Source organism: Bubalus kerabau, chromosome 11 (genome assembly GCF_029407905.1).
Source record: "Bubalus kerabau isolate K-KA32 ecotype Philippines breed swamp buffalo chromosome 11, PCC_UOA_SB_1v2, whole genome shotgun sequence".
In the NCBI taxonomy this organism is placed as follows: domain Eukaryota; kingdom Metazoa; phylum Chordata; class Mammalia; order Artiodactyla; family Bovidae; genus Bubalus; species Bubalus kerabau.
Window position 1 is genome coordinate 76,112,061 of NC_073634.1, and position 13,037 is coordinate 76,125,097.

Below are 13,037 nucleotides of genomic sequence, written 5' to 3' on the forward strand. Positions count from 1 at the left end.
GTAAACCAACCCAAAAGGAAGAGAAAGGCAAGTCTCCACTGGGAAGGGGAGAAGAGTTCCCCAGTGAGGCAAGGGTAAAGGGCACTCAGGTCATAATGGCCTGATCCTCATGCAATCCGTTCTAGCAAGTGTCACACCCTTGGCCCCAAGTGACTCTCAGGACTGAAGGAACTTTAAATAGAAGTGGTTGCTGGTGAACCTTGTCTCCGTGCTTCTATTTAAAGTCTGAATAGATCTCAAGGCAAGCTTAGGCTCTAGATGGTACAATGAAGGGAAAGGAGGAACATGTCTCTTAGGTAAATTGGAGAACAGGGAAATAAGCTGAGGCTTTCATTAAAGTCAGGTTCATGGGAACTCAGCATCAGAAGCCTTTCAGGATTTTATTATTACACTTGCTGGAAGTCACAGCAGCCTTCAGGTTGCAAAACAACTTTAAAAAGACATTCTTATATTCCCTGAATTCAGCCTTCAGTATTATTAGTACAGGGCCAGGAGAGGGATCTACCACATGTCAATCAATAGCTGAGATTTGCACATGGATATAAAATTTCCAGAAAAAAAATTTAGAAAAAAATAAGGCTAGATATATATGTCTAGATATATCAAGAATAGATATATAGAGAAAATTGAAACAGATTCAACATTTACTTTTAAGTGCTCTTTTAAGAGTCACTTTGGTTTTTTTCCTAGTATATAAGAATTGAAAATGTATTATGAATAATTTGATATATTCATGAAATTGTCATGTTTGATACATTCAGAAGTGTGAAGATCAAGAAAACTCCAAAAAATTAGGAGCTGGGGGAAAAAACCTCTTCCTATTCTTAATTCTTTCCTGCCTCCCTTACAATATACAACAGTTGATTATTGTAGACTTGAGTAACACCAGGCCTTCAACAGTTTGAACATTTACTTTTGCACATTTACTGATGAGTAAAAAGGTGGGACAAAACACATATTTCCAGTCCTACTCCTTTTCCTTTCTCTTGGCTGACAGTGGTGAAAGTTACGGCCCTTCCAACTATACTGAACACAATAGTATGGCAAGCACAAACTAGAAATACAGAAAATGCTCAGCACACTGAAATATGCTTTGGAGCCAACTTTATCCAAATAGCCACTTGCGAATGGAAACAAAGCTCAGAAAACATTTTTGGAGTCTTCATTACAAAATGACTGTGGGACATGCCGCAGAAGTGCCAAGGCCTCTCATTATTTCAGTTGCTCAATAAACAGTACATGGAGCTCTGCCAACTGGGGTAAAGGTAAACAAACTTCTATGAACTAGTTAAGAAAAAAAAAATGCCCTATGTGTCCACTAGTCAAAGGGAACAAATGAATAAGCACAACTCCCTCCAACAAAAACCATGGGTATGAAATAAGTTCTCTGTAAAATGGAAATTTTAAGTTGATTGGAGGTCACTATATCTCACATTACAAAAAGTCACATCAGCCATGCTTTGCCCAAATCTCTGTTTTCCTAAAAGAAACACAAACATATCCAAAACCAGCTCAAATAATTGATTTGATTTATAATATAGCATAAATATATACTAGTAAAGTGTACATCATCTGATTTATAATTTTTTAAAATATAAAATAATTCAAATAGTAAAATCACATTTTAAATTAAATATAACTTTAGTGAATTTTAATAGCTTTTAAAGAGTAAATTCCATTAACTAAAATTCAAATTGATTCTCCTATCAATCTCTTCAAACAACATAAAGTTTGACTCACCTCTCTAGCCACGTTGCTTGTTTTCACTTCCTGTATAACTGTGCCAAAGATGATATAATCAACAACATCCTTTGGGACACTGGTCCGATGCAACAAACCCCTGCAAGCAGAAGTTAAAAGCAAAGAAACATTTCATACATTCAAGACAGTGCAACAGATCATCACATAAAACATTACACTTAACTCTGGTTAAAAGGTTAACTTTGAATTAAAAAAAGTAGAGACTATCTTTTCCTTAATTTGACAAGCATGTGGCACAGTATCAAATAAAGACTTATTTAAAAAGTCAACTTTTGCTGTGGCGGATTCGTTTTGATGTTTGGCAAAACTAATACAGTGTTTCAGGTTTAAAAATAAAATAAAATTTAAAAAAAAATTAAAAAAAAACATTAGAATACATAATAAAAGTAGAAATGACAAAAATCCTAAGTATCACCAAGAATAACACAAATATCTATTAACTTCATTAAACAATGTTATGTTTAAACTAACTTGTAAAAAAAAATAAAAAATAAAAAAAAATAATAAAAAGTCAACTTTTGATGCTCAATTGGCAGTAAGAAGTTAAATAGAATCATCAATAATTTAGAATATAATCTATAAAAATTTTGAATCACTCTGTTGTACCTGAAACTAATACTGTAAATCAACAATATTCCAATAAAAAGTGAAAGAAAAAAATAATTTGGAATAGGATAAAACAGATACATAAACCAAAATTTTCAGTCAAAAAGAAAAGAGAAACTAGAAAATTAAAGAGATGAAGTAAAATCCCAAATATGTTAAATTTAAATTTGAAATATCAATATAAACACATCATTTTTTTGAAAAGGAAAGCTGCTCTTTATATAAAAATACCAACCAATAAATATAGGAGGAATAAAAGAATAAGTAAAGTCGAAATTGTATAATCTCTAACGTAATAACTAATCCAGGCAAAAATTATCAATGAATGCTAAAGTCACTTGGTCAAAGGTTGCTGGGGAATATGGTGTTAAGATATCACCTTACAGATGACTTACTAATTGCAAAAGAAAAAAAATGCAAGTTTATCACCAAAAGATCTGGTGGTTTGACCACTCTGACCGAAGGGTTCGATTTAACATTACACATCATGTGCCTCTTGACATGATGCAATAGCCATGTGCTTTACCTATGAAGCATTCTTACCAAAAAATGTTTAACCTGAATCTAATCAAGCTTAGAGATTAACTTTCAGTTTACAGGAAATTCACCGAGGAAAGTTAAATATTACTACAAAGATACATCCAGAATGTGGGACATTCTACAAACAGCTGGCCTGGACCTTTCAAAAAGCCACTATCATGGGGGGTGGAGTGGGGGGATGTCCTAAATTAAAAGAGACTAAAGATATACATTCATTTGCATAATAATACGAATTCTGACCAGATCCTGGTCTGGGGAAAAAAAAAATTAGAGCAGGAGACCTGGATTCAATCCCTGGGTCGAGAAGATCCCCTGGAGGAGGGCATGGCAACCCACTCGAGTATTCTTGCCTGGAGAACCCCCATGGACAGAGGGTCCTGATGGGCTACAGTCCATGGGGTCTCAAAGAGTTGGACATGACTGAGCGACTAAGCACAGCACCATTGGCAAAATGATAACAATTACTAAAGCTAAAATGAGGAATCTTCAAGTCTCATTCTAGGCTTCTTTCTAGATAAATACACACCTCCACCCCCACCCCACCAGGGATACAAAATTCTGAGGATGCTCATGTCCATTAGGTAAAAATGGCATAGTACAGTTGGTCTTCTGTATACACAGGTTCTGCATCTGTATTTGCATAATCTGTTCAGTTATCCTCATATAGTAATGAAGTTTCTGAGGTAACCATCAAATATACGTATTGGTTTTTAGCCTGATCAATCTAGTCCTACACTATAATCTGCAGCTAGCTACAGTACATTAAGGAATACTATCATGCCAAGAGATCGTCAAGCCTGCAAAATAAAGATCAATGACATTCACCACCTGCTTGAATTTGTGCAGCACACATGGCTAAAATGAAGACTATGTGAATCTTATTAAATCTACTAAGTGTTTTTTCTCACCACATAAAGTTAACATATCTTAGCTATAGGAATTCTATTAGACATGCTATTTCAAATGTAAATAAGATCTAAAATGCAACTGCATTTACTTACGAAAGTGCTGCTCTAGCCAAATCATGTGGCATCAGGTCTTTATATCTGGAGGAAGAAAATAAATAATTTAACCAAAAGCCTAGAGCTTTAATAAAAAATGTTTTTCATTCTATTTGAAATATCTAAAGAAATAAGCTAACCATAAGCTGCTATTAATATAAAAGCACTTAACATAATTCCAAAGTAACAGTGTGACTTTGCTATTTGTCATCCTTAAAACTCTGACAAGTCTTGACTCCTTTTAAGCTAAAAACTGAACAAAAATCCTGCCCACTGTCTTACTGTTCAGCATGACATTGGCAAATATTCTTTAAAACTAAACCCCACTGTTTTAAGTTCCCTTTTATTTTTAAAAAATTCTTTAGTTATTTTGTGATGTCTAAAGGGACATGAGGGATATATTAGGACTTTTAAAGAAAACTTTGTTTTGAAGTTATCTGAGGTTTTACAAAGAATTGGAAAGACAGAACAGAGTTCCTCCATACCCTTCACCCGGCTTCCTCTAATGCTAATCTTATGTAAACATGATGCACTTGTCAAAACTAAGAAATTAACACCAGCACAATAACACCAGCACAATACTACTTGCTAAGCTTGATCTGACCGCATCAGTTTTACCACTAATTCCCTATTACTGGTCTGTTCCAGGTTCCAATCCATGCATTTACTTGTCATGCTTCCTTAATCTCCTCCAGTGTGTGACAGTTTCTCAGTCTTTCCTTATCCTCCTTGACCCTGACACTCGGAAGACTGGGGTTATGGACACCAGGGAAGAGTATCACAGAGGTAAAATACCCTCAGCTTCTTATCAGAGTGAACTTGATAGCAACATGACTTCTTTCTAGTGATATTAACTTGATCACTTAGTTGAAGCAGTGTCTGCCAGTTTTCTTCATTATTTTTCCCTTTCTGAACTCAATTTATTAGAAGAAAGTCACTTCTGGCCCTTACTCAAGGGAAGAATTAAGTTCCACTTCCTAGTGGAAAAAGTAACAAAGAATTTGTGGACACATGTTAAAATCCTCACAGTAGTTAATAAATATTTCGAGGGAGAGAATTGAGGCTATGCCAATATCTTGTTCCTTCTTAACCTTTCTCACCCACGAATTTTAGCATTCATTCCTAGATCCTGGTTGCAGCAGCTATTCCTGTAATGATTTATCTATTTTCCTCATTCCTTCTTTATTTATTAATTGAAACTCAAGAAAGACTTGTCTTTTCTCTTTTATTTCTTTATTCAATCATTTATTTATATCAGATTGGATTCATAGATATCTCATGTTTTGAGTTATAGTATAATATTATACTATTATAATTTATTTTATTAATCAAATTTTCCTAATTTTTGTCATTGGAAGTTATTTTAGGTTGGCCCTGTGTTTTTTTGGCATGCCCCTTTTTCTAAGCATTTCTTTACTTCCTGGAACTATGAAATGTTCCAGATGCATCTGGATTAAATAAGAATATTTATTCTTTAAATTCCTGAAAATTAAAACCTGAAAATTCAGAAATGTTTTTGTTTTTACTGTGAACAACTAGAAGAACCATCAGTGATTTTAAAAATCTTTTATAAGGAAAACCAGTTCCCTACAATTTAGAGCAGAGTAACTTGGGCAAAAGTGTATCAATTTTAAAATGCCTAAACCACAATTATCTATCATTTTACACTTTTTCTTCTCATGCTCCTATAACTCCCTCTCGGCCAGGATGCTGAAAGATTCCCACATGCCATGGCTGGAGTATATTCCTAACAGTGCTTCCAAAATACTTCCAAAAGACCTATAGGTCTTTCAAGTGACACAAGTTGAAAGCAAAGCTTCTTCAAATTAAACAGAAAAAGATCTTTTTCCATCTAGAAAATTATTTTCTATTTTAGAAGACTTATTTGTTACCTCGATCATAAGATTAATAATATGATTTAACTATTTGTCTTCTTTATAAATTCTCTTTGTATTATTTTTAGTCATTTTTGTTTTGCACATGAATAGTACCTTAAAATTTTTATTCCTTCTTCTCTATTAACTATATTTGCCTACCATTACTCAACATTCTTCTCTGTTCTACTCATGAACTTTATCTTCTTCCTCAATTAGGATTCTAAATTAAACTAAAACATACTAATAAAAAATAACAAAAGGAATACAGCCTATACCAATGTGCTGAATATCTCAAATTTCACCTTTGGTAGTTTGATACCAACTATCAAAGGAAATGTGTAAATGATATCTTTGAGCATGTTCATGTTTTTTTTTAACAGTTAGTGAAACAGTTGGAATCAAACTTCTACACAGTATACAAACAGCCTTTACCAAAAATGGCCTTTCTAGTCAAGAATTTTCTTCTCTTGATGGAAGTTTCTTTTCCTACCCTGCTGCTGCTAAGTACAACAAGGATCCACTCTGCTGCTAAAGCTTTAGGTTCTTATTCTTACTACTGTTGTGTCCATACAAGAAAGTTATTATATTGAGAAAAGAGGGTGAAGAATCTTCACCATTTACTTACCTAAGAAGATATTCTCTAGGTCCTAAACCACTATTTAAAAATGAATGTTTCTTGTTTCTGTATGTACATGCATGCATGCGTGCACATACATATACATACACACACATGCACACACACATCTGTATCTTCCATAAATGGTGGCATTATACACAATGCTCTGAACTTTGCTTTTTATACCTAACATATCTTCAAGATTTTTTCATATTAGTATAGAAAGGTCTCATTAATTTTAACAGATACTCAACTTTCCTTAGCTTATTTTTAAGTTAGTGACTGCTAGTTCAAAACATGAACATCAAAACAATCTTAACAGAATACAACTAAATGTTTCATTTAATTTTCACTTAGTTCCCAAAGTTCATCATCAATTTTTAGAAAGACTGGGCCTCAGTGGGGAACAGAAAAGGAGAAAGGAAGTCTAGGGGGAACAGTAGTTAGGTTCTGGGGGCCTTGAAGGTTGGTCTAGGACCATTGTTATTCCATATATTTGGGGTTGTGCTATACCAGGATTTGGACCAGTCCATCAACTCCAATTCTGATAACTTCCAGAAAGCCAAAGCAGCAGATTAAAGTCCCTTCAAGATGCCCATGGGCCCACGGCCTCAGTATTTAAACTTCTGAAGAGGCACAGAAAAAACGTACTTCTCTCCAGATGAGGAAAGGGCACCTGTTGGAAGCAAGCTACTTAGTTCCACACTAGGTTTTCAAAATACAGCTAGTTCAGTCTAACACTACACTAGACTAGCTCATGAGAAAAGAAGAAAAATAGATTCTGCCACTCTATTTCACTACTGACTTGCCTTATTCTGTATTAATTTCATGAAAATATTGTTTATATATTAGTTGACCAGCAATATTATTAGGGGCTTCCTTGGTGGTTCAGATGGTAAAGTATCTGCCTACAATCCAGGAGACCTGGGTTCAATGCCTGGGTTGGGAAAATCCCAGGAGAAGGGAATAGCAACCCACTCCAGTATTCTTGCCTGGAGAATTCCATGGACAGAGGAGCCTGGCGGGCTACAGTCCACATGGTCACAAAGCATGGGACACAACTAAGTGACTAACACTTTCAGCAATAGTATTACCTACTGGGTTAATTCACAAAGGTTCCTTTTGAAAACACCTTAAAAGAAGGAATAAATAAACTATATGGGGTGATGGATGTGTTAATTAACTTGATTGTGGTAATCATTTCATAATGTAGATACACATTAAATGTAGGTCAAGAAGCAACAGAACCAGACGTGGAACAACAGATTGGTTCAAAATTGCAAAAGGAGTACATCAAGGCTGTATATTGTCACTCTCTTTATTTAACTTACATGCAGAGTACATCATGTGAAGTACTGGGCTGGATGAATCACAGGCTGGCATCAAGATTGCCTTGAGAAACATTAACAACCTCAGATGTGCAGAGGACACCACCCTAATGGCAGAAAGCAAAGAGGAACTAAATAGCCTCTTGATGAAGGTGCAAGAGTGAAAAAGCTGGCTTAAACGTAAGCATTCAAAAAGTTAAGATCATGGCATTCAGTCCCATTACTTCATGCAAATAGATGGGGAAAAAAGGGAAACAGTGACAGACTTTACTTTCTTGAGCTCCAAAACCAGTTGGATGGTGACTGCAGCCATGAAATTAAAAGAAGCTTGCTCTTTGGAAGAAAAGCTATGACAAACCTCGACAGTGTATTAAAAAGCAGAGACATCATTTTGCCCACAAAGGTCCATATAGTCAAAGGTATGGTTTTTCAAGTAGTCATGTACGGGTATGAGAGTTGAATCATAAAGAAGGCTGAGCGCCAAAGAATTGATGTTTTCAAACTGTGGTGCTGGAGAAGACTCTTTGACAGTTCCTTGGACAGCAAGATCAAACCAGTCAATCCTAAATGAAATCAACCTCGACAATTCATTGGAATAACTGAGTTGAAGCTGAACCTCCAAAACTTTGGCCACCTGATGCGAAGAGCCAACTCACTGGAAAAGACCCTGATGCTGAGAAAGACTGAGGGCAGGAGAAGGGGGCAACAGAAAAATAAGATGGTTGGATGGTATCACTGACTCAAGGACGTGAGCATGAGCAAACTCCAGGAGATAGTGAAGGACAGGGAAGCCCAGCGTGCTGCAGTCCATGGTGTTGCAGAGAGTCGGACACAACTTAGTGACTGAACAACAATATACATTGAATCATCACATTGTATTCCTTAAAAAACAATCACATTGTATAACCTAAATATATGCAGTTTTTATTTGTTAATCATACCTCAATACAGCTGGAGAGAAAAAAGAAAAAAAGGAATAACAAGTAACAGAATCATTTCATACTTACGAAGTGCCTGATAGCAAAAATGGAGTGCGAACACCATCCACCACCACAATATTCCTTATGTTGGGTTTGGCTAGGGTTTTTTTCGATTTCGTCTGGGAAGCTTTAAAATAAAATTCAGAGAAAAAATTAATTAAAATACAAGAAGTCAGGTAAGTTTTTACATTTTTAAAGATAGACATTCTAAGAGGAATTTTATCACTCCATGCCAAATTGCATTAGTCATTTACCAAACCACTACAACTGAAAAAAAAAGGATTAAGAAATTAGTGAGCATTTTCAAGTTTCCAAATAAAATTTAAGGCAAATATAGAGATTATACCTAGTGATAATATCGCTTATGCCATTAACAAATTGTTTTTATCAAGTGCTTGACAATCCATTTCACTGAAAGCAACCAATTAAGTCTGCCCTTAATACCTTAATACTCTTGCTTTTCTATGTAGAAATAAAGGCATCTGGTTGGTGACTACTGCAATTTGACAAAAACCTAGCATGCTTCCTGACTCTGTCTGACTCAATTTGTGTAGCTGTTTTGTAACATCTAAAAAGCAACTTTTCTCTAATGTTTTAATTAAAAAAAACAAAACATGAGTGGTGGTTAAAAAAGAAAAAAATAAATAATACTAAAATATGGAAAGTAAAACCCAAGTTCCCTCTTTATGCCCTCTGCTGCCCTATTGCAAACTAAAGCCTGTTCAGCACGAGTACATTCCCTTTTCCTCCCATCAAATCAGCTGATCACATTCCTTTGTCTTAACATGTGCCCTCTTGTACCACTATCAACATCAATGTTAAAACAAACCACTTGTAGGACAGTGTTAAACACCAGTAACATGACAAGGCTTAAGTCTCACAAAGGTTTACAATGTAGTTGGGGAGAGAGAAACACAAAAACTGTTTAAGAGCAATATAAAGAAGAATATTCTCAATGCCAGAAAAATGGTATTTAACGTGGTATTCAATGTGACTTTCTCCCAGCTGGCAAGAAACAGATCTATCTGTGTTACTGCAGTAAGAATTTCTGAGTGAACATTAGAATTAGGTGAAAGGTAAAATGAGATGGAAAGGAATTATTATTATTCTTTGTGAGGTTAATACATATCTATATTCTAGTTAGAGTTTAGAAGCCAAAGAAAATATATTTTTTATATGACAACATGAAACTTTTCTGGGTGGGATTAAATAACAGACCCCTGGGAATATACTATATATAAAACAATATAAAATATCATCTTGTACTTCCACTGAATTTACAGATTTCAAAGTGTTTGAGATATCTTAATAACTACTTGAGGTTAACATGGCTAAAATTATTATTCTTTGTTAGATAAAAAACTATAAAGCAGGGAAATGACATGATCAGTTGAAGGTCAAACTGCCCAGAAAGAAGTAGAACTGAATCAAAGCAGAGTTCTTCTGAATCTTGGTAAGGTATTTTTTTTATTAAGTGATTATCCAGGTAGAAATACCACAACAAGACCAAAATCAGAAGTCATAGATCAATATAGGACCCAGGCAAGTGAATATACAAAACTACAGTAGGTTCTACAAAAGTATGTATTCAACAGTGAAGAAGCCTAATCCGCTGGGTTTACCAAGGGTCTAAAAGACCATATAGTATCAACAAATTTCTTTCTTTTTTCATTTCATATTGACTAAACAACCTTCTTTTATTAACTAGTCACAGCTATTTCAGGTATGCATCCTCTTGCACATGGACTAAAAGATACTCAGTAACAGAAGCCTGTCACTGAAAGTGTAAAAAGTTAACTTTTGGCTCCACAATCATCTTTAGGACTGGGGCTTCCCTGGTGGCTTAGCGGGAAAGAATCCACCTGCCAATGCAGGAGACAGGGGTTAGATCCCTGGGTCAGGAAGAGCCCCTGTAGGAGGAAATGGCAACCCACTCCAGTATTCTTGCCTGGGACAATCCCATGAACAAAGGAGCCTCGTGAGCTACAACCTGTGAGGTCACAAAGAGTTGGACATGAGTGACTCAGCACACATGCATCTTTAGGACTGACAGCCAGTAGCTGAGTAAACTAACCAGAACCTGAGTAAACTAACACAGAACAAATTAACAAACACAGAACCTCAGTGACTCCATAGGCTCCAGATCCCAGAAAGAAGCCTCCAGCCAACATCCTCAAGCCACCTTACACCATGTACTATCATTACTGATTGGTCCTGTATTGTTTTAATTTGAAGGCAACAGTGATGTTCTTATCGATCATAAAAAGGGGAGAGTTAGAAAATTAGTTTTTGTTTTTATTAAAAATTCACAAATCTAGATCCTATTATCTAACTTTTAAATCAGAAATATTTTTATTTTTTACAAATTACTGTACCTGCGGCAGCTTGTAGCTGGGAGGAACTGCTCAGAGGTCTCATACCTGGAAGACACAATCAAGTGTTTACAAAAAGCAGTACAATTCCATGTTTGCACAAGATACTTACACATTCAAATCTAATCTTAAAAAGAAAGAACAAATGAAACTTACAAAATCTGAGGGCCCATTTTGATGTATTGGGAAGATTTTTAAAAGTGTAAGTCAAGAGGGAAGTCATTCTGAAATCTGAAAAAGAAAACAAAAAGACTTTCTGGGTTATTTGAACAACCTGCAGTTTAAACTGTAGGCTATGATCTCTGATATCTCACCCATGGGTTACTATAAAATATTTAAAAATTTACTCTATTACCAACTACCTTTCCCCTAATATTATAGCTATGTTGACATAGCTTTCATAGTATGCAAACCACTAATCTAATCATTAATTCTCACAAGGACCTGTGAAGTAAGCAGGATTATTGTACTTTTTGTGAGATGAGAAACTGAAGTATACAGGAATTGAGTAACTAGTAAGAGGCAGAGCTATGATTTGAAGCCAGACAGTCTAGCTCCAGCAGTATTCTTGGCTGGAGAATCCCATGACAGAGGAATCTGGTGGGCTATAGTCCACAGGATCACGAAGACTTGGACATGACTGAAGCGACTGAGCACACACGCATGCTAGCTCCAGAGGTTATGTTCTTCTCTAGGGTCAAAGGGGTACAGACTGTTGGATAGGATCAGGAAGCCACCAGTGTGACTTTCCTGATTTTGATGCTTGTATTGTGATGATGTAGAATGCCTTGTGTAATATTTGTATTTGAAGGGGATACACACTAAAGAATTCAAAGTATCACTTCTTACCTGATATAAGAAAAAAAGTTCATATACTACACTTGCTACTTTTTTATAAGCTTGATATTATTTCAAAATAATAAAAATACAAAACTCCTACATATTAAAACATATTTAAAATATATTAAAACATTTTCCTAAATTCCCCATAATGAGTTCCTATGAAACAGTAAGAAAAAAATGGGCAAAGGATATGAACAAAGTGTTCATGGAAATGGAAACACAAATGGCTCTTAGATACATGTTCAATCTCACTCATAAAAGAAATACAAATTACAGCCACAGAGAGGTATACCATTTGACTTAGAGGTCTGACATTCACTGTGTGGTAGAGGCTGCACAAACAGGCTCTCTCATATATTGCTGCTGAGAGTATAAACTGCTGCACCTCCACAGGTACATTCCTATGGAGGCCAATTTGGCAATTAACTGTCAAAAAATTACAACTACACCTAACTTCTGACCAGTAACTCCACTTCTCTGAATTTTTATTTACATGGTTGGTCGGTGTAAACAAAGAATACATCAGAAGTGATGCTGCTGCTAAGTCACTTTAGTCGTGTCCGACTCTGCGTGACCCCATAGACGGGAGCCCACCAGGCTGCCCCATCCCTGGGATTCTCCTGGCAAGAACACTGGAGTGGGTTGCCATTTTCTTCTCCAATGCAGGAAAGTGAAAAGTGAAAGTGAAGTCGCTCAGTCGTGTCCGACTCTTAGCGACCCCATGGACTGCAGCCTACCAGGCTTCTCCGTCCATGGGATTTTCCATGCAAGAGTACTGGAGTGGGTTGCCATTGCCTTCTCTGAGATGTCACTTTTTAGATTTGGCTGTAAGAGATCCTGCAGTTCCCATCTTGGTCTGTCTCTCAGATAACTCGCTCCAGGAGAAGGCAGCTGGCACGTCAGGAACAGCCCCACAAAGAGGCTCTCATGATAAGGTAGGAGGATGACACCTCCTGTCAACAGTCATGTGAGTGAGCTTGGAAGTGGATCCTCTAGCACAGACAAGTTTCCAGATGACTACAAGCCTGGACAACATTCTGACTGCAACCTCATGAGAAACTCTAAGCCAGAACAACCCAGCCAGGTCACTCCAGATTCCTGGCCCTCAGAAAC

The 13,037-nt window shown here is 36.1% G+C and overlaps 1 protein-coding gene across 2 annotated transcripts in view; it reads right to left on the reverse strand.

The window, feature by feature from the left end:
• The window catches only part of HADHB (hydroxyacyl-CoA dehydrogenase trifunctional multienzyme complex subunit beta), a 31,289-nt gene that overhangs the window by 13,498 nt on the left and 4,754 nt on the right, over window positions 1-13,037 (reverse strand). For both annotated transcript variants that reach the window (XM_055540735.1, XM_055540734.1), the window contains exons 2-6: window positions 11,238-11,312; window positions 11,085-11,129; window positions 8,737-8,836; window positions 3,909-3,953; window positions 1,741-1,840 (exon numbers count right to left, since the gene is read on the reverse strand). In XM_055540735.1, coding sequence (XP_055396710.1) covers window positions 1,741-1,840; window positions 3,909-3,953; window positions 8,737-8,836; window positions 11,085-11,129; window positions 11,238-11,304 — 357 coding nt within the window. In that variant the 5' untranslated portion in view covers window positions 11,305-11,312. The remainder of the gene's footprint in view (window positions 1-1,740; window positions 1,841-3,908; window positions 3,954-8,736; window positions 8,837-11,084; window positions 11,130-11,237; window positions 11,313-13,037) is intronic.